General features: G+C 45.9%; 1 protein-coding gene across 1 annotated transcript in view; it reads right to left on the bottom strand.

Annotated features, from left to right (window-relative positions):
* Positions 1 to 9,665: 9,665 nt before the first annotated feature.
* Positions 9,666 to 25,594, bottom strand: part of LOC121551492 (tubulin-specific chaperone D) — a 67,124-nt gene continuing 51,195 nt past the window's right edge. Inside the window, exons 31-39 of the mRNA XM_041864185.2 lie at positions 25,334 to 25,492; positions 24,378 to 24,516; positions 15,572 to 15,693; positions 15,193 to 15,270; positions 14,783 to 14,872; positions 14,395 to 14,482; positions 14,018 to 14,127; positions 10,584 to 10,668; positions 9,666 to 10,114 (exon numbers count right to left, since the gene is read on the bottom strand). Coding sequence (XP_041720119.2) covers positions 10,100 to 10,114; positions 10,584 to 10,668; positions 14,018 to 14,127; positions 14,395 to 14,482; positions 14,783 to 14,872; positions 15,193 to 15,270; positions 15,572 to 15,693; positions 24,378 to 24,516; positions 25,334 to 25,492 — 886 coding nt within the window. The 3' untranslated portion in view covers positions 9,666 to 10,099. The remainder of the gene's footprint in view (positions 10,115 to 10,583; positions 10,669 to 14,017; positions 14,128 to 14,394; positions 14,483 to 14,782; positions 14,873 to 15,192; positions 15,271 to 15,571; positions 15,694 to 24,377; positions 24,517 to 25,333; positions 25,493 to 25,594) is intronic.

Below are 25,594 nucleotides of genomic sequence, written 5' to 3'. Positions count from 1 at the left end.
CAGTAGAGGTTCAATGGAAGTAAACACAGTTTACCCTCCTTTTGAGGAAAAATGCATTAAAAAGAAGCGTTACTTTTTTCACGGCGACAGGCGATCAGAGTTGACCTATTTTTTTTTACCCCTACATGACTGAAATACACACGTTGAATATTAAAACTACTGGTCTAAAGGGTCTGATACAGAACTGGATCAGCACACTGCCTCTCCCTCCATTCATACCAGAAGCCTCTCTGTGATAGAGTTACAGTCTACAAAAGCGTCAGATTTCATCCAGTGGCCCTGTCATGAACCGTGTAAACCATGCACTCTGAGTTTTGGGCTGTGTATGGGTAGGAGTTTGGTTTCAAATTAATCCCACTCCTTCCAACTAGCCAGCTCAGTCTCCCCTGGCTGTTTTGATCCCTCCCCCACATCTCTCTCTTCCTGTATCTCTGTGTTTTGGTAACTTTCTCATACTCATCCTCAACACATTGACTGAGACAATACATGGTGGAAAAACGGAACTGAAAGTGACCAAATGAAAATGAAAATAACAATAGCTTTATATTATCAAAATGGGGTTTGAATGCTTGTGTTTGTGTGTGAGTTCAATACATCAATACATCCTATCATTCATCACAATCACAACCCTGTTGTTCACTCAGTGTCAGGGTAAGACCCTGGTTCGGGATCTGCTGTTTGCACAGTCCAATGAGCTTTGTGTCACCATGGGACGTCGTCATAGCAACCAGACTGACCCCCGCCGACCCCTGGCCCTATGTCACGACTTTCGGAAGAGAGAGGAGACGCAACCTGGATATAACCATATAAATACAGCCATTAGAGACAGAGGAGACGCAACCTGGATATAACCATATAAATACAGACATTAGAGACAGAGGAGACACAACCTGGATATAACCATATAAATACAGCCATTAGACAGAGGAGACACAACCTGGATATAACCATATAAATACAGCCATTAGACAGAGGAGACACAACCTGGATATAACCATATAAATACAGCCATTAGACAGAGGAGACACAACCTGGATATAACCATATAAATACAGCCATTAGAGACAGAGGAGACGCAACCTGGATATAACCATATAAATACAGCCATTAGACAGAGGAGACACAACCTGGATATAACCATATAAATACAGCCATTAGACAGAGGAGACGCAACCTGGATATAACCATATAAATACAGCCATTAGACAGAGGAGACACAACCTGGATATAACCATATAAATACAGCCATTAGACAGAGGAGACACAACCTGGATATAACCATATAAATACAGCCATTAGACAGAGGAGACACAACCTGGATATAACCATATAAATACAGCCATTAGACAGAGGAGACGCAACCTGGATATAACCATATAAATACAGCCATTAGAGACAGAGGAGACACAACCTGGATATAACCATATAAATACAGCCATTAGACAGAGGAGACACAACCTGGATATAACCATATAAATACAGCCATTAGAGACAGAGGAGACACAACCTGGATATAACCATATAAATACAGCCATTAGACAGAGGAGACGCAACCTGGATATAACCATATAAATACAGCCATTAGACAGAGGAGACACAACCTGGATATAACCATATAAATACAGCCATTAGACAGAGGAGACACAACCTGGATATAACCATATAAATACAGCCATTAGACAGAGGAGACACAACCTGGATATAACCATATAAATACAGCCATTAGACAGAGGAGACGCAACCTGGATATAACCATATAAATACAGCCATTAGACAGAGGAGACACAACCTGGATATAACCATATAAATACAGCCATTAGACAGAGGAGACACAACCTGGATATAACCATATAAATACAGCCATTAGACAGAGGAGACACAACCTGGATATAACCATATAAATACAGCCATTAGACAGAGGAGACACAACCTGGATATAACCATATAAATACAGCCATTAGACAGAGGACACACAACCTGGATATAACCATATAAATACAGCCATTAGAGACAGAGGAGACACAACCTGGATATAACCATATAAATACAGCCATTAGACAGAGGAGACGCAACCTGGATATAACCATATAAATACAGCCATTAGACAGAGGAGACACAACCTGGATATAACCATATAAATACAGCCATTAGACAGAGGAGACACAACCTGGATATAACCATATAAATACAGCCATTAGAGACAGAGGAGACACAACCTGGATATAACCATATAAATACAGCCATTAGACAGAGGAGACACAACCTGGATATAACCATATAAATACAGCCATTAGACAGAGGAGACACAACCTGGATATAACCATATAAATACAGCCATTAGACAGAGGAGACACAACCTGGATATAACCATATAAATACAGCCATTAGACAGAGGAGACACAACCTGGATATAACCATATAAATACAGCCATTAGACAGAGGAGACACAACCTGGATATAACCATATAAATACAGCCATTAGACAGAGGACACACAACCTGGATATAACCATATAAATACAGCCATTAGAGACAGAGGAGACACAACCTGGATATAACCATATAAATACAGCCATTAGACAGAGGAGACGCAACCTGGATATAACCATATAAATACAGCCATTAGACAGAGGAGACACAACCTGGATATAACCATATAAATACAGCCATTAGACAGAGGAGACACAACCTGGATATAACCATATAAATACAGCCATTAGAGACAGAGGAGACACAACCTGGATATAACCATATAAATACAGCCATTAGACAGAGGAGACACAACCTGGATATAACCATATAAATACAGCCATTAGACAGAGGAGACACAACCTGGATATAACCATATAAATACAGCCATTAGAGACAGAGGAGACACAACCTGGATATAACCATATAAATACAGCCATTAGACAGAGGAGACACAACCTGGATATAACCATATAAATACAGCCATTAGACAGAGGAGACACAACCTGGATATAACCATATAAATACAGCCATTAGAGACAGAGGAGACACAACCTGGATATAACCATATAAATACAGCCATTAGACAGAGGAGACACAACCTGGATATAACCATATAAATACAGCCATTAGACAGAGGAGACACAACCTGGATATAACCATATAAATACAGCCATTAGACAGAGGAGACACAACCTGGATATAACCATATAAATACAGCCATTAGACAGAGGAGACACAACCTGGATATAACCATATAAATACAGCCATTAGAGACAGAGGAGACACAACCTGGATATAACCATATAAATACAGCCATTAGACAGAGGAGACGCAACCTGTGAGGGGTGAGAAGGGGGGTGGCGAGGGGTGAGACGGGGGGGATTCTGGGATTTTATTTTATTTATTTTAGTCATTTTAGCAGACGCTCTTTTCCAGAGCGACTTACAGTTAGTGAGTGCATACATTTTTCATACTGGCCCCCCCGTGGGAATCGAACCCACAAACCTGGCGTTGCAAGCGCCATGCTCTACCAACTGAGCTACAGGAGGCCCCTGGGGTGAGAAGGGGGGATTGGGGGGCAGGGGTGAGACAAGGGCGACAAGGACATGCCCTCCTAGCCTTCAGGAGAAACAACACACGTCTCTGGGGCATTATGCTGACAACACACATCTCAAGAGTATTGTGGAACGCGACAATGACCATCAGCCTTGGTAGGATGAGAGAAGAGCGTGATGGATGGTGTGATTGGATGTGTGACGGGCATCTAAATGAAAGGAATAAAGGATGGGGTGATGGACGAGAAGGAAGTAGAGGAGAGAGGAGACTCGGGGTTTCACACGGGAGAGGACGTGACCTGCTAGCTCTGGGACGGGGGTGATAGATCCATTCAGAGGGGGTGCAGGGGTGAGGGAGGTGGAGGGAGGAGGATGTAATCCTCTTTGTTTCTCATTTTCGTGTTGCACTTTTATTAGTTGAACTAATTCTATCAGAGAAATGCTTTCTGCACTATGTAGGGAACACCATGTAGGGAACAGGGTGCCATTTGGGATGCAGACTTAGTATCATTACCTTAGTGAGTGAGAGACAGAAGGCCTGTGGGAGCTGCAGAACATACTGTTTGTCTTAAACACTGTTGCTTTATCTCTAATAGAAACCCCACAACACTACTGCCATCTCTAATAGAAACCCCACAACACTACTGCCATCTCTAATAGAAACCCCACAACACTACTGCCATCTCCAATAGAAACCCCACAACACTACTGCCATCTCTAATAGAAACCCCACAACACTACTGCCATCTCTAATAGAAACCCCACAACACTACTGCCATCTCCAATAGAAACCCCACAACACTACTGCCATCTCTAATAGAAACCCCACAACACTACTGCCATCTCTAATAGAAACCCCCACAACACTACTGCCATCTCTAATAGAAACCCCACAACACTACTGCCATCTCTAATAGAAACCCCACAACACTACTGCCATCTCTAATAGAAACCCCACAACACTACTGCCATCTCTAATAGAAACCCCACAACACTACTGCCATCTCCAATAGAAACCCCACAACACTACTGCCATCTCCAATAGAAACCCCACAACACTACTGCCATCTCTAATAGAAACCCCACAACACTACTGCCATCTCTAATAGAAACCCCACAACACTACTGCCATCTCTAATAGAAACCCCACAACACTACTGCCATCTCTAATAGAAACCCCACAACACTACTGCCATCTAATTCAGAATAAAGTCGGTGGAATTCAGGGGTCTCACACAAACCATCCTGACCCCTCCCTGCATAGTACACACACCCCAATATAAACACACTCACACAGACACCCTCTCACAGTCCACTCACACAGACACACCCTCTCACAGTCCACTCACACAGACACACCCTCTCACAGTCCACTCACACAGACACACCCTCTCACAGTCCACTCACACAGACACACCCTCTCACAGTCCACTCACACAGACACACCCTCTCACAGTCCACTCACACAGACACACCCTCTCACAGTCCACTCACAGACACCCTCTCACAGTCCACTCACACAGACACACCCTCTCACAGTCCACTCACACAGACACACCCTCTCACAGTCCACTCACACAGACACCCTCTCACAGTCCACTCACAGACACACACTCTGACAGTCCACTCACACAGACACCCTCTCACAGTCCACTCACACAGACACCCTCTCACAGTCCACTCACACAGACACCCTCTGACAGTCCACTCACACAGACACCCTCTCACAGTCCACTCACACAGACACCCTCTCACAGTCCACTCACACAGACACCCTCTCACAGTCCACTCACAGACACACACTCTGACAGTCCACTCACACAGACACCCTCTCACAGTCCACTCACACAGACACCCTCTGACAGTCCACTCACACAGACACCCTCTCACAGTCCACTCACACAGACACCCTCTCACAGTCCACTCACACAGACACCCTCTCACAGTCCACTCACAGACACACCCTCTCACAGTCCACTCACACAGACACCCTCTCACAGTCCACTCACACAGACACACCCTCTCACAGTCCACTCACACAGACACACCCTCTCACAGTCCACTCACACAGACACACCCTCTCACAGTCCACTCACACAGACACCCTCTCACAGTCCACTCACACAGACACACCCTCTCACAGTCCACTCACACAGACACACCCTCACAGTCCACTCACACAGACACCCTCTCACAGTCCACTCACACAGACACCCTCTCACAGTCCACTCACACAGACACACTCTGACAGTCCACTCACACAGACACCCTCTCACAGTCCACTCACACAGACACCCTCTGACAGTCCACTCACACAGACACCCTCTCACAGTCCACTCACAGACACCCTCTCACAGTCCACTCACACAGACACCCTCTCACAGTCCACTCACACAGACACACCCTCTCACAGTCCACTCACACAGACACCCTCTCACAGTCCACTCACAGACACCCTCTCACAGTCCACTCACACAGACACCCTCTCACAGTCCACTCACACAGACACACCCTCTCACAGTCCACTCACAGACACCCTCTCACAGTCCACTCACACAGACACCCTCTCACAGTCCACTCACAGACACCCTCTCACAGTCCACTCACACAGACACACCCTCTCACAGTCCACTCACAGACACCCTCTCACAGTCCACTCACACAGACACCCTCTCACAGTCCACTCACACAGACACCCTCTCACAGTCCACTCACACAGACACCCTCTCACAGTCCACTCACACAGACACCCTCTCACAGTCCACTCACACAGACACCCTCTCACAGTCCACTCACACAGACACCCTCTCACAGTCCACTCACAGACACCCTCTCACAGTCCACTCACACAGACACCCTCTCACAGTCCACTCACACAGACACCCTCTCACAGTCCACTCACAGACACCCTCTCACAGTCCACTCACACAGACACACCCTCTCACAGTCCACTCACAGACACCCTCTCACAGTCCACTCACACAGACACCCTCTCACAGTCCACTCACACAGACACCCTCTCACAGTCCACTCACACAGACACCCTCTCACAGTCCACTCACACAGACACCCTCTCACAGTCCACTCACAGACACCCTCTCACAGTCCACTCACACAGACACACCCTCTCACAGTCCACTCACACAGACACACACTCTCACAGTCCACTCACACAGACACCCTCTCACAGTCCACTCACAGACACCCTCTCACAGTCCACTCACACAGACACACCCTCTCACAGTCCACTCACACAGACACACACTCTCACAGTCCACTCACACAGACACCCTCTCACAGTCCACTCACAGACACCCTCTCACAGTCCACTCACACAGACACACCCTCTCACAGTCCACTCACACAGACACCCTCTCACAGTCCACTCACACAGACACCCTCTCACAGTCCACTCACACAGACACACTTGTCCGAGCCTAATTTGAATTCCTAACTGAGATGAAAGATATCAGACTGTCAAATAGCATGTCTTATAATGGTCTGAGTATGTTCATGTATAATGATTAGGGCTTACATAGTGTGTGGTTAGTGGTGGAAATAGTACCCAATTGTCATACTTGAGTAAAAGTAAAGATACCTTAATAGAAAATGACTCAACTAAAAGTGAAAGTCACCCAGTAAAATACAACTTGAGTAAAAGTCTAAAAATATTTGGTTTTAAATATACTTAAGTATGAAAAGTAAATGTAATTGCTATCCATGTATAACCATTAGGGTTTAGGCAGCAGCGTGTGTGTATGTGTGTGTTGTGGAACAGTAGTGTGTGTGTGTGTTGTGGAACAGTAGTGTGTGTGTGTGTGTGTGGTGGAACAGTAGTGTGTGTGTGTTGTGGAACAGTAGTGTGTGTGTGTGTGTGTGTGTGTGTGTGTGTTGTGGAACAGTAGTGTGTGTGTGTGTGTGTGTTGTGGAACAGTAGTGTGTGTGTGTGTGTGTGTGTTGTGGAACAGTAGTGTGTGTGTGTGTGTGTGTGTGTGTGTTGTGACAACAGTTAGTCAGAGGACAAGTGCTAGTGAACAGCTGAACAGTCAGCTGGTGAGAGAAAGGCTGAGCCCAGGGAAAGTAGAGCTGCACAGGAACACACACACACACACACACACACATACACACACACACACACACACACACACACACAGGCATCCATGTACACATGCACAAACACAAAGACCCACACAAATACACACACACACACACAGTGAAGGGGTGGACAACTTGTATAACAGATATGACTTCTAGCTGGGCTGTACCCACAGCTGACCAGGGTCCTTACCACTGGATATATTGTTATACTGAAGGCTTAAGGACGTTGACTTTCTACCAGGCATAGCCCCCGCTTGACACTACTCAGAGGGGCCAGAGGAAGGTCACAGGTCATCCCATCTAACCCCTGACCTCTACAGGCCAAGCAGAGAGGATGTAATTAACCAGGGCAAACAGGCATGGAACCCAAACTGACAATCAAAGACAAATGACTACTGCTTTAGTGGCTATCTGAGGGTAAACAACCCACTGGTTAAATGGTTAATGATTACATGTCATGAAGAGGAATGGAAGCAGGCTGGACAACTCAAATAGATGAGGCTTCAAGTAAATGCTCTACTGGGAGATGTGTTTATGGCTGAAAAGGACAGAGAGTGTTTTTTTGTTGTAACTCGACAAATCATGGCACACACTATAATTTTTAATATAACTTTTTTCCCTAAAACGCAAATACAAGTAATGAAATGAATGAAAATAAGATAAAACAATCACAATTTTCCAACCCTGAACATTCTGTTTATTGTATTATAATGTACAAGGACAGATAGCGTTCAAAGACACAACAACTACCAGCCTGTCACAACAAGTAGCTAAATACTAAACGACAAAACCACAGGCGATACAAGCTATGGACTGAATGAATGAAAGGCCCTTCCTCCCTCTTCTAAATTACTTTCAAACACTAAACAGAGCCTGATTTGTTGATGGAACTTGCATGGATAGATAACCTTGAAAGAAGCAACAAACTACCAGCCCGTCATAACAACTACCAGCCCGTCACAACAAACTACCAGTCTGTCACAACAACTACCAGCCTGTCACAACAACTACCAGCCTGTCACTACAACTACCAGCCTGTCACAACAACTACCAGCCTGTCACAACAACTACCAGCCTGTCACAACAACTACCAGCCTGTCAAAACAACTACCAGCCTGTCACAACAACTACCAGCCTGTCAAAACAACTACCAGCCTGTCACAACAACTACCAGCCTGTCATAACAACTACCAGCCTGTCAAAACAACTACCAGCCTGTCACAACAACTACCAGCCTGTCAAAACAACTACCAGCCTGTCACAACAACTACCAGCCCGTCACAACAACTACCAGCCCGTCACAACAACTACCAGCCCGTCACAACTACCAGCCTGTCACAACAACTACCAGCCTGTCACAACAACTACCAGCCTGTCACAACAACTACCAGCCTGTCACAACAACTACCAGCCCGTCAAAACAAGTAGCTGCTGTTGCGTTTGCTAGTGGGGCACATTACTATAAGCACATAGGGGAAACTCTTACACGTCTACAGCTGGCCATGCTCAAATTTGATGACATAAGGTCTAGATTTAATGGGTATTTAAGGGGTATTATCACTGCTCTACTATGGAATGTGTAGCATGTCAGAGAGAGAAGAGGCCACAGGGTGGGACAGACGGGAGGGGGGAGAAGAGATTCTCACTATCAAATGTGCTGACGGGCAAATTCCCTCTCACCCGGCTATCTCAGAAATGTAACGCTGCTGAAAGACTGTCTGTTTTTATTGGGATCTCCTCTCTCTCCTTCATTCCTCGTCCTATATTCCAGGTCTCCCTCCTCTCTCTCCTTCATTCCTCGTCCCATATTCCAGGTCTCCCTCTTCTCTCTCCTTCATTCCTGGTCCTATATTCGGGGTCACCCACCACCTGCCTTCCTCCCCTTACTAGGAGAAAACTGTTTTAGAAGCACTGAACTCATTATGAAAAGTGTGCAGGGCATTTTTCCTAAACATTGGTGACTATTGAGTTCGTCATGACAGGGTTTCTCAATCTTCTCCTCCCTAAAAAAATAGTAAATAAATTGGAAACGGGAAAATCATGATGGTGTTTGTTTGTTTATTGACAGATAGTGACTTGTTTCGTTTTTGTTCGTTTATAACTTTTTCAGTCCACATTCTCATTCAAAGACGTTCCACAACCAGACAGACAGACAGACAGACAGACAGACAGACAGAGACAGACAGACAGACAGAGAGACAGACAGAGAGACAGACAGACAGAGACAGAGACAGAGAGACAGACAGAGAGGAATGCTGAATCCCAAATCGACCCAGACTACTTTCCATTTTAATGACCATACCAGCATACCAGTTAGAATGTACTGTAGCAAAGTGTGTGGGTCTTGAAACATCACTGAAGACTGTGACCTTTTAGAAGTGCAGCTGTACTTAGTGATGTGTCACACAGAATGCCATCCTGAAGGATCCTGTGCTCCAGTTCTTTAGTTCCTGCTGAGAATAGTTTCCCCCAAGCCTACTGAACAGGACCCTACGGAAGAAAACAGGAAGAGTACAAAAAAGAAAAGCGAGAATAAAATACAATATTGAAGTTAATCAGATGTGTCAAGGAGCTAAAAGTGGATAACATTTGTTTTTTCTTTTCATAGACAGAAAACTAAATCAAGTCATTACTCTGATAAATAGTTGAAGGTCATATCTTTGAAAGGTTTTCTCTTATCGGAGCAGACCTCGTTTCCAGACTAATTACACAGTAAAGTGAATCAAGGTTTGGCAGGCAGAGGAAAGGCAGGCATCTGGGTCTAATAAGGAAAAGTCAACCTTACTAACAAACAGACAAAGCTCTTCAGATTACAACACTGATATGAATGGGCTACTACCCTGCAACAGCACCTGACTTATGGCATTAGACTAATCAAATATTCAATCATTTATTCATTCATCCAGCCACCCATGCAAAACACACCAATACTGTTGATTAGCAGTTTTCAAACGGTTACCTTGGAAACGAGCAGGGGCTTCTGTACTCCTAGCCAATCACAGAGCTGGTTTCTGTGGGTCCTCACCGTGGCAATGTTCTCCTCCCTAAAACCAGAGGACACAGAGAGGACAACATAATGTGAAGACGCCAGACTAACGCTACAGTAAAACTAACCCTACAGTTGGTCTAACCCTACAGGAAGACTAACCCTACAGGAAGACTAACCTTCAGTAAGACTAACCCTATAGGAAGACTAACCCTACAGTTGGTCTAACCCTACAGGAAGACTAACCCTACAGTTGGTCTAACCCTACAGGAAGACTAACCCTACAGGAAGACTAACCCTACAAGACTAACCCTACAGGAAGACTAACCTTCAGTAAGACTAACCCTACAGGAAGACTAACCTTCAGGAAGACTAACCCTACAGGAAGACTAACCCTACAGGAAGACTAACCCTACAGGAAGACTAACCCTACAGGAAAACTAACCTTCAGGAAGACTAACCCTACAGGAAGACTAACCCTACAGGAAGACTAACCCTACAGGAAGACTAACCCTTCAGTAAGACTAACCCTACAGGAAGACTAACCTTCAGTAAGACTAACCCTACAGGAAGACTAACCCTACAGGAAGACTAACCTTCAGTAAGACTAACCCTTCAGGAAGACTAACCCTACAGGAAGACTAACCCTACAGGAAGACTAACCTTCAGTAAGACTAACCCTACAGGAAGACTAACCCTACAGTAAGACTGACCCTACAGGAAGACTGACCCTACAGGAAGACTGACCCTACAGGAAGACTGACCCTACAGGAAGACTGACCCTACAGGAAGACTAACCCTACAGGAAGACTGACCCTACAGGAAGACTAACCCTACAGGAAGACTGACCCTACAGGAAGACTGACCCTACAGGAAGACTAACCCTACAGTAAGACTAACCCTACAGGAAGACTAACCCTACAGGAAGACTAACCCTACAGGAAGACTAACCCTACAGGAAGACTGACCCTACAGGAAGACTGGCCCTACAGTAAGACTAACCCTACAGTAGGACTAACCCTAGAGGAAGACTGACCCTACAGGAAGACTAACCCTACAGGAAGACTGACCCTACAGGAAGACTGACCCTACAGGAAGACTGACCCTACAGTAGGACTAACCCTACAGTGCAATGACTACTATAGAAAACACAGTGTGACCAATGACCAGTTACAGTGAGGGAAAAAAGTATTTGATCCCCTGCTGATTTTGTACGTTTGCCCACTGACAAAGACATGATCAGTCTATAATTTTAATGGTAGGTTTATTTGAACAGTGAGAGACAGAATAACAACAAAAAAATCCAGAAAAATGCATGTCAAAAATGTTATAAATTGATTTGCATTTTAATGAGGGAAATAAGTATTTGACCCCCTCTCAATCAGAAAGATTTCTGGCTCCCAGGTGTCTTTTATACAGTTAACAAGCTGAGATTAGGAGCACACTCTTAAAGGGAGTGCTCCTAATCTCAGTTTGTTACCTGTATAAAAGACACCTGTCCACAGAAGCAATCAATCAATCAGATTCCAAACTCTCCACCATGGCCAAGACCAAAGAGCTCTCCAAGGATGTCAGGTACAAGATTGTAGACCTACACAAGGCAGGAATGGGCTACAAGACCATCGCCAAGCAGCTTGGTGAGAAGGTGACAACAGTTGGTGCGATTATTCGCAAATGGAAGAAACACAAAATAACTGTCAATCTCCCTCGGCCTGGGGCTCCATGCAAGATCTCACCTCGTGGAGTTGCAATGATCATGAGAACGGTGAGGAATCAGCCCAGAACTACACGGGAGGATCTTGTCAATGATCTCAAGGCAGCTGGGTCCATAGTCATCAAGAAAACAATTGGTAACACACTACGCCGTGAAGGACTGAAATCCTGCAGCGCCCGCAAGGTCCACCTGCTCAAGAAAGCACATATACAGGCCCGTCTGAAGTGTGCCAATGAACATCTGAATGATTCAGAGGAGAACTGGGTGAAAGTGTTGTGGTCAGATGAGACCAAAATCGAGCTCTTTGCCATCAACTCAACTCGCCGTGTTTGGAGGAGGAGGAATGCTGCCTATGACCCCAAGAACACCATCCCCACCGTCAAACATGGAGGTGGAAACATTATGCTTTGGGGGTGTTTTTCTGCTAAGGGGACAGGACAACTTCACTGCATCAAAGGGACGATGGACGGGGCCATGTACCGTCAAACCTTGGGTAAGAACCTCCTTCCCTCAGCCAGGGCATTGAAAATGGGTCGTGGATGGGTATTCCAGCATGACAATGACCCAAAACACACGGCCAAGGCAACAAAGGAGTGGCTCAAGAAGAAGCACATTAAGGTCCTGGAGTGGCCTAGCCAGTCTCCAGACCTTAATCCCATAGAAAATCTGTGGAGGGAGCTGAAGGTTCGAGTTGCCAAACGTCAGCCTCGAAACCTTAATGACTTGGAGAAGATCTGCAAAGAGGAGTGGGACAAAATCCCTCCTGAGACGTGTGCAAACCTGGTGGCCAACTACAAGAAATGTCTGACCTCTGTGATTGCCAACAAGGGTTTTGCCACCAAGTACTAAGTCATGTTTTGCAGAGGGGTCAAATACTTATTTCTCTCATTAAAATGCAAATCAATTTATAACATTTTTGACATGCATTTTTCTGGATTTTTTTGTTGTTATCCTGTCTCTCACTGTTCAATACTTTTTTCACTCACTGTAGTAGAAAAGGGAAAAGCCTCATTCTCTAGAAATTGTCTTTAGCAGTTTAATAAATTAGCAGCAGGAGACAAAATAGTCCATCGCTCATTTCTTGTTAAAACCATTTCCAGTAAGTAAGGGGTTTTCCTTTACTAGTTCATGTCCTTAAAACCCCGCACCCAAAGACCTGTTACAAGGTCTGTCCTTAAAACCCTGCACCCAAAGACCTGTTACAAGGTCTGCCTTTAAAACCCTGCACCCAAAGACCTGTTACAAGGTCTGTCCTTAAAACCCTGCACCCAAAGACCTGTTACAAGGTCTGCCCTTAAAACCCTGCACCCAAAGACCTGTAACAGAGGTCTGCCCTTAAAACCCTGCACCCAAATACCTGTTACAAGGTCTGTCCTTAAAACCCTGCACCCAAATACCTGTTACAAGGTCTGCCCTTAAAACCCTGCACCCAAAGACCTGTTACAAGGTCTGCCCTTAAAACCCTGCACACAAAGACCTGTTACAAGGTCTGTCCTTAAAACCCTGCACCCAAATAGCTGTTACAAGGTCTGCCTTTAAAACCCTGCACCCAAAGACCTGTTACAAGGTCTGCCTTTAAAACCCTGCACTGTTAACTTCATGACTGGGAGTGTGCAAATGAAACACCGGGAGAAGGGTGGAAAATCGGAACGCAGCAATGGTCTACGCCAGTTCCTGTCTTGATTCCACTGACCAGTTGGTGTCACTCAGCGAGGTCATGACGTCATCCATCACGTCAGGGTCGATGACATCATCGTAGGTCAGCAGCATCTCGTACACTTGGCTGGCTGTGGTCTTCCTGATCTGTAGAGAGAGAGAGCATGTTACACCTGGTTGGCTGTGGGAGAGAGAGAGAGAGAGAGAGAGAGAGAGAGAGAGAGAGAGAGAGAGAGAGAGAGAGAGAAAGAAAGGAGAGAGAAAGAGAGAAAGAAAGAGAGAGAGAGAGAGAGAGAGAGAGAGAGAGAGAGAGAGAGAGAGAGAGAGAGAAAGAAAGCGAGAGAGGAGAGAGGAGAGAAAGAGAGAAAGAAAGGAGAGAGGAGAGAGAAAGAAAGAGAGAGAGCGCTAACTCACCACAGGGAAGGGGTGACAGAGAAGAAGCAGCAGCTGGAACAGAACCTTCTTACGGACCTCTCCCTGGAAGTGGATCAGACCACATAACCTACAGGAGGGGAGAGAGAGGGTTAGGGTGGGAGATCAAGGGGTAGAGTGTGTATATCAGTTTGTCTGTTATGAGTGAATGCGTTAACACTGTATTACAAGTGAGATGCAGTCCAGATGCATTTGGAGTATGAGTGATTGCTACAGTAATGTTAGAGGATCCTCAGGATCCTGTGTGTGTGTGTGTGTGTGTGTGTGTGTGTGTGTGTGTGTGAGTGAGTGAGTGAGTGAGTGAGTGAGTGAGTGAGTGAGTGAGTGAGTCACTGACGTTCCTGTGTGTGTTAAAATATACCCCACTCACACAGCGATAGCGGAGCGTAGCTTCTGAGTGTCCTTGGACTTTTTAATCTCTTCCTTACAGAGAGCCAACAGGTCCACACAGAACTGATGACTACAGAGAGAGAGAAAGAGAGAGAGAGAGAGAGTAGAGAGAGAAAGAGAGACAGAGAAAGAGAGAGGAGAGAGAGAGCGAGAGAGAGACAGAGAAAGGGAGAGAGAGACAGACAGAGGAAATAACAGATTAGCTTAGCTTCTATTCATTCAATCAGACACTATATGAAATTTCTTCATTTATTCTAGATATACAACACTATACATCTTCTATATATATCCTGTTTCTGCTGTTTCTGTGAGATAATAAAGTAGTATTGAGTCCTACCTAACAGGCATCAATAAAGCAACATTATATAACATGAACACTACTAGACTCACTCCTGGTCAGTAGTGAAGGTGTCAAAGCAGGCTCGAGCCAGCATCTGGTCCAGCATCTTCAGGAAGGGGACCGACACCCTACACAGACACACATTACCTTTAGCTTATCTTTATTTTACCAGGTTAGTTTCATTGAGATTGACACTAGGGAGACCGGGCCCAAAATAGAATAATGTGTAAAAATAATACATCGTTTTTTTTTAACTATCAATTTAAATCTCCTACGTATTGCATAAGTGGACTGTAAGAAATAAATAGATAGAAGAGTGTGTGCATGTGTACAAAGGGTGTGTATGTGTGTGTGTGTGCGTGCGTGCGTGCGCGCTTGTGCGTGCGTGCGTGTGCGTGCGCGTGTGCGTGCGTGTGTGTGCCTACCTACCTGTCATTTCTCAGGTTGTCTCTGAAGACGCGTAGCAGTGTGTCACTAAACTGTCCCAGAGCGGCTGTATCCTGCTGAATCAACATCAGGTGGTCAAACAGAGACTGGGACGAGAAACGAACCTGGAGACGGAGAGATAAGGAGAGAGGGAGAGGGGAGAGGGATGTAGAGAGGGAGGGACGGAAAAGGAGAGAGAGAGAGACAGGGGGAGAGAGAGAGGGGGGGAGATGTAGAGAGGGAAAGAGATTGAGGGAGGGAGGGAAAAGGAGAGAGAGGGAGACAGGGGGAGAGAGGGATGTAGAGAGGGAAAGAGATGGAGGGAGGGAGGGAGGGAGACAGGGGGAGAGAGAGAACCACATAACAATAAAACAATAAAATATTATATTACCGCTCCGTTTAAAATTGCGTAAGTCTAGATTGACAGTGTGAGAAGCCACATTGAGCAACATTAAGTCTAAACAGCTCATCGCTCTGTGTCCCAAATGGCACTGTAGCGCACTACTTTTGGCCAGAGTCCAGAGGGAATAGGGACACATGCTCTGATTTCGTGGTATCACTTCCCCTCACATAGTGATGACGTCATGAAACTGAGTGACAGTGAAGGCTATGAAAGCTGCTCATCGTTCACACAGCTACAACACAGCATCAAGACCCGCTGGAGACAGCAGAAGAAGAGAGGAATTCTGTCTTTCTTTTCTATATCGGCAGTTACAACAAGGTCTGTGGTGATGACATGATCTTTCAGGGGGTATGAGAGAAGAAGGGAGTTGGACTAAGCAGTGGGAGAGGGGGAGGGAGGAAGAGAGGAAGGGTAGTCTCACTAGAGATCGTTTATGTATAATACAGCAACACAAAATGTGAAACGGCAGTAAACAAGACTAGGAGGGTGAGAAAGAGTTTCCAGGGATCCAACAGGATGCTTCATCACTTTGGACTCTGTGTGTGAGAACCAACTCCAAATCAGCCTACGATCACAGTTCTGGCTACCTCAGCCTACGATCACAGTTCTGGCTACCTCAGAAGTGTGTGTGTGTCTCCAGACCAGTCCATCCAGATTATAGCAAGAGTCTACCAAGCCACAGGTCGAGAGAGAGAGAGAGAGAGAGAGAGAGAGAGAGAGAGAGAGAGAGAGAGAGAGAGAGAGAGAGAGAGAGATATAATATTAACAAATGCTATAGATGGAAGGAAAGTAGTGTTGAAACCTACCAAAAAACAATTAGGAAACAACAAATTCAATCCATTCTAGACAACTTCCTGGACAAAACGTTCCACTGTAATAGTGAAGGTGTAAACTTGGCAGTAGAAAACCTAAACAGTATATTTGACCTCTCAGCTTCCCTATCAAATCTAAAAATCTCTAACAGAAAACCAAAGAAAAGTAATAACAGTGATAAATGGTTTGATGAAGAATGCAAAAACCTAAGAAAGAAATTGAGAAACCTATCCAACCAAAAACATAGAGACCCAGAAAACCTGAGCCTTCACTATGGTGAATCACTAAAACAATACAGAAATACACTACGGAAAAAGAAGGAACAGCATGTCAGAAATCAGCTCAATGTAATTGAAGAATCCATAGACTCTAACCACTTCTGGGAAAATTGGAAAACACTAAACAAACAACAACACGAAGAGCTATCTATCCAAAACGGAGATGTATGGGTAAACCACTTCTCCAATCTTTTTGGCCCTATAACAGAGAACAAACAGCAAAAAAATATACATGATCAAATGCAAATCTTAGAATCAACTATTAAAGACTACCAGAACCCACTGGATTCTCCAATTACATTGAATGAACTACAGCATAAAATACAAACCCTCCAACCCAAAAAGTCCTGTGGTGTTGATGGTATCCTCAATGAAATGATAAAATATACAGACCACAAATTTCAATTAGCTATACTTAAACTCTTTAACATCATCCTTAGCTCTGGCATCTTCCCCAACATCTGGAACCAAGGACTGATCACCCCAATCCACAAAAGTGGAGACAAATTTGACACCAATAACTACCGTGGGATATGCGTCAACAGCAACCTTGGGAAAATCCTCTGCATTATCATTAACAGCAGACTAGTTCATTTCCTCAGTGAAAACAATGTACTGAGCAAATGTCAAATTGGCTTTTTACCAAATTACCGTACGACAGACCACGTATTCACCCTGCACACCCTAATTGACAAACAAACAAACCAAAACAAAGGCAAATTCTTCTCATGCTTTGTTGATTTCAAAAAAGCTTTTGACTCAATTTGGCATGAGGGTCTGCTATACAAATTGATGGAAAGTGGGGTTGGGGGAAAAACATACGACATTATAAAATCCATGTACACAAACAACAAGTGTGCGGTTAAAATTGGCAAAAAACACACACATTTCTTTCCACAGGGCCGTGGGGTGAGACAGGGATGCAGTTTAAGCCCCACCCTCTTCAACATATATATCAACGAATTGGCGAGGGCACTAGAACAGTCTGCAGCACCCGGCCTCACCCTACTAGAATCTGAAGTCAAATGTCTTCTGTTTGCTGACGATCTGGTGCTTCTGTCACCAACCAAGGAGGGCCTACAGCAGCACCTAGATCTTCTGCACAGATTCTGTCAGACCTGGGCCCTGACAGTAAATCTCAGTAAGACAAAAATAATGGTGTTCCAAAAAAGGTCCAGTTGCCAGGACCACAAATACAAATTCCATCTAGACACCGTTGCCCTAGAGCACACAAAAAACTATACATACCTCGGCCTAAACATCAGCGCCACAGGTAACTTCCACAAAGCTGTGAACGATCTGAGAGACAAGGCAAGAAGGGCCTTCTATGCCATCAAAAGGAACATAAAATTTGACATACCAATTAGGATTTGGCTAAAAATACTTGAATCAGTTATAGAACCCATTGCCCTTTATGGTTCTGAGGTCTGGGGTCCGCTCACCAACCAAGAATTCACAAAATGGGACAAACACCAAATTGAGACTCTGCATGCAGAATTCTGCAAAAACATCCTCTGTGTACAACGTAAAACACCAAATAATGCATGCAGAGCAGAATTAGGCCAATACCCGCTAATTATCAAAATCCAGAAAAAAAGCCGTTAAATTCTATAACCACTTAAAAGGAAGCGATTCCCAAACCTTCCATAACAAAGCCATCACCTACAGAGAGATGAACTTGGAGAAGAGTCCCCTAAGTAAGCTTGTCCTGGGGCTCTGTTCACAAACACAAACAGACCCCACACAGCCCCAGGACAACAACAACAACAACACAACTAGACCCAACCAAATCATGAGAAAACAAAAAGAGAATTACTTGACACATTGGAAAGAACAAACAAAAAAACAGAGCAAACTAGAATGCTATTTGGCCCTAAACAGAGAGTACACAGTGGCAGAATACTTGACCACTGTGACTGACCCAAACTTAAGGAAAGCTTTGACTATGTACAGACTCAGTGAGCATAGCCTTGCTATTGAGAAAGGCCGCCGTAGGCAGACCTGGCTCTCAAGAGAAGACAGGCTATGTGCACACTGCCCACAAAATGAGGTGGAAACTGAGCTGCACTTCCTAACCTCCTGCCAAATGTATGACCATATTAGAGACACATATTTCCCTCAGATTACAGCGATCCACAAAGAATTCGAAAACAAACCCAATTTTGATAAACTCCTTATCTACTGGGTGAAAAACCACAGTGTGCCATCACAGCTGCAAGATTTGTGACCTGTTGCCACAAGAAAAGGGCAACCAGTGAAGAACAAACACCATTGTAAATACAACCCATATTTATGTTTATTTATTTTCCCATTTGTACTTTAACTATTTGCACATTGTTACAACACTGTATATATACATAATATGACATTTGAAATGTCTTTATTCTTTTGAAACTTCTGAGTGTAATGTTTACTGTTAATATTTATTTCACTTTTGTTTACTATCTACTTCACTTGCTTTGGCAATGTTAACACACGTTTCCCATGCCAATAAAGCCCTTAAATTGAAATTGAATTGAGAGAGAGAGAGAGAGAGAGAGAGAGAGAGAGAGAGAGAGAGAGAGAGAGAGAGAGAGAGAGAGAGAGAGAGAGAGAGAGAGAAGGTGTGTGAGAGAGAGAGAGAGACAGTGAGAGAGAGAGAGAGAAAGAGAGACGGTGTGTGAGAGAGAGAGAGAGAGACGGTGAGAGAGAGAGAGAGAGAGAGAGAGAGAGAGAGAGAGAGAGGGCCAGGCCAGATCACCTCCCAGGGAATAGGTTTACAGGCATTGTTGGCAGATGACCGTAGCTTTACCACCCTCACTACACCTATTAAAACCATCACCTCATTGTTCTACATTACCTCCACAAACTGAGCTGGGTTAAAGATAAACCTAACCACCACAAATCATCGTCAGTGTTGAGCGTGTATCCCCACGGGCATTAGTCACACCAGCGGGGTTGGCTTTCACTAGCTGACTGTGGCTGGGGGGGAGAGAGACCAGGGATGTCCCAAATGGTATCCTGTTCACTTTATAAAGCACTACTTTCCACCCTCTATGGGCCCTGGACAACAATAGTACACTATGTAAGGAATAGGGTGCCATTTGGGATGCAGCCTGGGGCTGAGAGGGGAGAGGAACCAGGGTACTGGGTCTGGGAGGGGAGAGGAACCAGGGTACTGGGTCTGAGAGGGGAGAGGAACCAGGGTACTGGGTCTGAGAGGGGGGGTCTGAGAGGGGAGAGGAACCAGGGTACTGGGTCTGAGAGGGGAGAGGAACCAGGGTACTGGGGCTGAGAGGGGAGAGGAACCAGGGTACTGGGTCTGGGAGGGGAGAGGAACCAGGGTACTGTGTCTGAGAGGGGAGAGGAACCAGGGTACTGGGTCTGAGAGGGGAGAGGAACCAGGGTACTGGGGCTGAGAGGGGAGAGGAACCAGGGTATTGGAGGTTGGACCCCCAGTTTGAGAGCCCCTATCTGGGCCAGGACCATGCAGAGTGATGGGAACGGGCCAGGACCGTCGTGCAGAGTGATGGGAACGGGCCATGACCGTGCAGAGTGATGGGAACGGGCCAGGAGTGGTGGAGTATCAGTAGAGCAAAGCATCAGACACGCTTTATAAAAAACCTTTATTTCATTCATTCATTCATTCATCACACACACACACACACACACACACACACACACACACACACACACACACACACACACACACATTCCACCTTCATTCATCACACAACGCAGAGACGAATGGCTTAAGATGGGAAAGGACGTTTCCTTAAAGAAAAGAAAGACTACACCAGCCCTGCCAATAACACTAAAAACAGTTCCATTTGTTCTGGATGAGCTCCCATCTTTGTTTTGGGTTTTAGGTTCTTGTTTACAGGAACCAGGTGGATGTGGGCCAGAGGAGCGTCAAGCTGATGCCTGGTGCCTGAGAAACAGATCAGAGGAGAGGTACTGGATCCTCAGGGGTCTGATGAGCTCTAGCCCCCTCTGTCGGCCTACAGACACACACTGGAGAGAGGAGTTGTCAAACCACCGTTTCACAAAAGGTTCTTTTCCAGGGACAACATGACTTTCATTTGACTCACAAACATGCAGTCTTTGGACAGTGAGGTCTAGTAGTGTGTGGTAGTGGTACTGGGGCAGACAGTGAGGTCTAGTAGTGTGTGGTAGTGGTACTGGGGCAGACAGTGAGGTCTAGTAGTGTGTGGTAGTGGTACTGGGGCAGACAGTGAGGTCTAGTAGTGTGTGGTAGTGGTACTGGGGCAGACAGTGAGGTCTAGTAGTGTGTGGTAGTGGTACTGGGGTAGACAGTGAGGTCTAGTAGTGTGTGGTAGTGGTACTGGGGCAGACAGTGAGGTCTAGTAGTGTGTGGTAGTGGTACTGGGGCAGACAGTGAGGTCTAGTAGTGTGTGGTAGTGGTACTGGGGCAGACAGTGAGATACAGAGTACAGACGTGGTCCTCTGTAGCTCAGCTGGTAGAGCACGGCGCTTGTAACGCAAAGGTAGTGGGTTCGATCCCCGGGACCACCCATACACAAAAATGTATGCACGCATGACTGTAAGTCGCTTTGGATAAAAGCGTCTGCTAAATGGCATATTATTATTTATTATTATTATAGCTACAGACCAGTTGCGGTCAGTGCCGTTTAAGATGAGGGAGGACGATTTTTTTTTTTTTTTATGAGCATGGCCTTATTTCTATTACAGCATATTGGATGACTGTCATTCATGTTCCATTCACCCAGATAGGTTTAGGCTACTACATGATACTACAATTTTCCCTGTACCCATCATGAGGTTGCTACAACCTAGCCTATGAATGAAAGTTTACAATGTAGGTGCACAGGTCGAGAGAATTTTGAGTAATCAAGGTGGCAGACGGTGACACATTCAATACCACCTTGCACACTCTTGCCTGCATCTAGCTGATCTAGGGTGTAATCATTAGTCCAACAGTTGGAAACAAGAGTTTCTATTGGACAAATTCAGGTATGTTTATCTCCGTTTCGCTCTGTTTACGAAACATTTTAAAACAGAATCGGCGCAATGAACACACCCCTGATCACACGCAAATACAGTTATCTTTCATAGCAGCCACATAGAAACAGCTCCTTGTTTATATAATTCCTTCTCACATATACCTACTCGCTCTCCTCCTCTCCCCTCCTCTCACCTCCTCTCACCTCTCTCCTCCTCTCACCTCTCTCCTCCTCTCACCTCTCTCCTCCTCTCACCTCTCTCCTCATCTAACCTCTCTCCTCCTCTCACCTCTCTCCTCCTCTCACCTCTCTCCTCCTCTCACCTCTCTCCTCCTCTCACCTCTCTCCTCTCACCTCTCTCCTCATCTCACCTCTCTCCTCATCTCACCTCTCTCCTCATCTCACCTCTCTCCTCATCTCACCTCTCTCCTCATCTCACCTCTCTCCTCCTCTCTCACCTCCTCTCACCTCTCCTCCTCTCACCTCTCTCCTCCTCTCTCCCCTCTCACCTCTCTCCTCATCTCACCTCTCTCACCTCTCTCACCTCTCTCCTCCTCTCTCACCTCCTCTCCTCCTCTCACCTCTCTCCTCCTCTCTCCTCATCTCACCTCTCTCCTCCTCTCTCACCTCCTCTCACCTCTCCTCCTCTCACCTCTCTCCTCCTCTCTCCTCCTCTCACCTCTCTCCTCATCTCACCTCTCTCCTCCTCTCTCACCTCCTCTCCTCCTCTCACCTCTCTCCTCCTCTCTCCTCCTCTCACCTCTCTCCTCATCTCACCTCTCTCACCTCTCTCCCTCCTCCTCCTCTCACCTCCTCTCCTCCTCTCACCACCCCTCCTCCTCTCTCACCTCTCTCCTCCTCTCACCTCTCTCCTCCTCTCTCACCTCCTCTCACCTCCTCTCACCTCCCTCCTCCTCTCCCTCTCCCTCCCCCTCCTCATCTCACCTCTCCCTCCCTCACCTCTCTCCTCCTCTCTCCCTCCTCTCACCTCTCTCCTCCCTCTCACCTCTCTCCTCATCTCACCTCCTCCTCCTCTCACCTCCTCTCCCTCCTCTCACCCCTCTCCTCCTCTCTCCTCCTCCTCCCTCTCACCTCTCTCCTCCTCTCACCTCTCTCCTCCTCTCACCTCCTCTCACCTCCTCTCACCCCTCTCTCCTCCTCTCCACCTCTCTCCTCCTCTCACCTCTCTCCTCCTCTCTCTCTCTCCTCCTCTCACCTCTCTCCTCCTCTCACCTCTCACCTCTCACCTCTCCTCCTCTCACCTCTCTCCGCCTCTCACCTCTCTCCTCCTCCCCTTCACTTGTGGACTTCAGTGCACAACACATCAGCTGTCTGTGACCAGGCGAAAAAAACTTTCCAAGCCAAACCTTCATAACATGACCGCTAACCGCACACAGACTACATCGTTGTCACGTCATGGTCAACATAGCTACTAGAACTAACCTGTTAGTAAACCCGCTACAATCATGCAGTACAGTTAGCAGCAAGCACTTACACCGGCGGGCCCCGGTGGCAATAAATTAATAAAACCAAAAGCTTATCTTGACTTGGAAGAGTTCCAGTGTTGGATAGCCATAGCCAGCTAGCTAACATAGCATCCCTCTCTGTTTGAGCCGGGTGTTTGAGTAGGCTAAACTAGCTAGCTGCATTAGCTAGCTAAGTAAGTAAAAGTGAAAAAAATACAAAATATAGCTCTTTCTCTCTCACTCTTGCTTCTCCTACATTTTTTAATAAATAAATTTGTTCAAAACTGTTCAACTATTGTCTTTCTCTCTCTTTGAGTCAACTACTCACCACATTTTATGCACTGTAATGCTAGCTAGCTGTAGCTTATGCTTTCAGTACTAGATTAATTATCTGATCCTTTGATTGGGTGAACAACACGTCAGTTCATGCTGCAATAGCTCTGATAGGTTGGAGGACGTCCTCCGGAAGTTGTCATAATTACTGTGTAAGTATATGGAAGGGGGTGAGGACCATGAGCCTCCTAGGTTTTGTATTGAAGTCAATGTACCCAGAGGAGGACGGAAGCTAGCTGTCCTCCGGCTACACCATGGTGCTACCCTACAGAGTGCTGTTGAGGCTACTGTAGACCTTCTTTGCAAAATAGTGTGTTTTAATCAATTGGTGATTTAGTATAGTTTATCTAAAAAGGATAACTTTTTAAATGTTTCACTATTTTTATGAAATTCACTGAGGAGGTTGGTCCTCCCCTTCCTCCTCTGACGAGCCTCCACTGCTACAGACACATAGCTACAGACACAGCGCTACAGACACAGCGCTACAGACACAGCGGTACAGACACATAGCTACAGACACAGAGCTACAGACACAGCGCTACAGACACGTACCGTAGACTCAGTCAGTCCTCCTACAGACACGGTCAACCCCAGTAGTGTGTGGTACTGGTATTGGGGCAGTCTCAGCAGCTGGGTGATGTGGGGGAAGGCCTGAGACGGAGCATTCCAGTTCAGACTCTCTGCCCTTTCACTGAGAGAGAGAGAGAGAGAGAGAGAGAGAGAGAGAGAGAGAGAGAGAGAGAGAGAGAGAGAGAGAGAGAGAGAGAGAGAGAGAGAGAGAGAGAGAGAGAGAGAGAGAGAGAGAGAGAGAGAGAGAGAGAGAGAGAGAGAGAGAGAGAGAGAGAGAGAGAGAGAGAGAGAGAGAGAGAGACACACAAACACACAGGGTTAGGGTCAATTCAGCTTTTCAATTCAATAAGTGAATTAAAATTCAATTATTTCATTGAAATGTGCCCACTGTCTTGTGTGAGATGACCCTAAGCCATCCATAGATGGAGAACACATATCCAACACGCTTGTCATGAATGGATACATGGAATGGTCAAAGGCACTAACATCCAACACACTTGTCATGAATGGATACATGGAATGGTCAAAGGCACTAACATGGCGTCCAGTTGGACAAACTCTTAACGGCTCGGAGACGACTTATCCAACTCTTTCAGATCACTGAAGTCCCTACGGGAAGTTCAGGCTAGGGGTTGTTTCTGGACAGGGCCTTAGACTCACACAGCGAAGAGTAGAGTTCTCTGATCCCCTTCTAACAGCCTGAGGGGTTAGTTAGTGGTTACTTCTTATTAGCACCGACTGCTGATAGCTGTTTAATTTGCTTGCTGACTATGACTGTGACATGTGGTTGTCTCACCTAGCTATCTGATAACTACTCTATTGAGGGATAATGTGCTGACTGTGACATGTGGTTGTCTCACCTAGCTAGCTTAAGATGTAAGTCACTTTGGATAACAGCGTCTGCTAAATGACTCAAATGTAAATGTATTTAGACTCACGGAGGGAAGATGGCGAGCAGCTCCTCCCGGTGGGGGATGTGAGGTACTGCAGGGTTGTTACTATGGAGGAGCCTGACGAACACTGATCCAGCATGGGCTCTGTAGCGATCTATCTTCTCTGCTGACTGCTGGGCCAAGCTACACATCATACCATTCACCCTGAGGAGGAGAGGAGAGGAGGAGAGGAAAGAGGGAGGAGAGGAGGAGAGGAGATGAGAGGGGGGATGAGATGACAGGAGGAGAGGAGAGATGAGAGGAGAG

Source organism: Coregonus clupeaformis, chromosome 35, assembly GCF_020615455.1.
Source record: "Coregonus clupeaformis isolate EN_2021a chromosome 35, ASM2061545v1, whole genome shotgun sequence".
In the NCBI taxonomy this organism is placed as follows: domain Eukaryota; kingdom Metazoa; phylum Chordata; class Actinopteri; order Salmoniformes; family Salmonidae; genus Coregonus; species Coregonus clupeaformis.
This window is presented reverse-complemented; position numbering and strand designations above follow the sequence as displayed.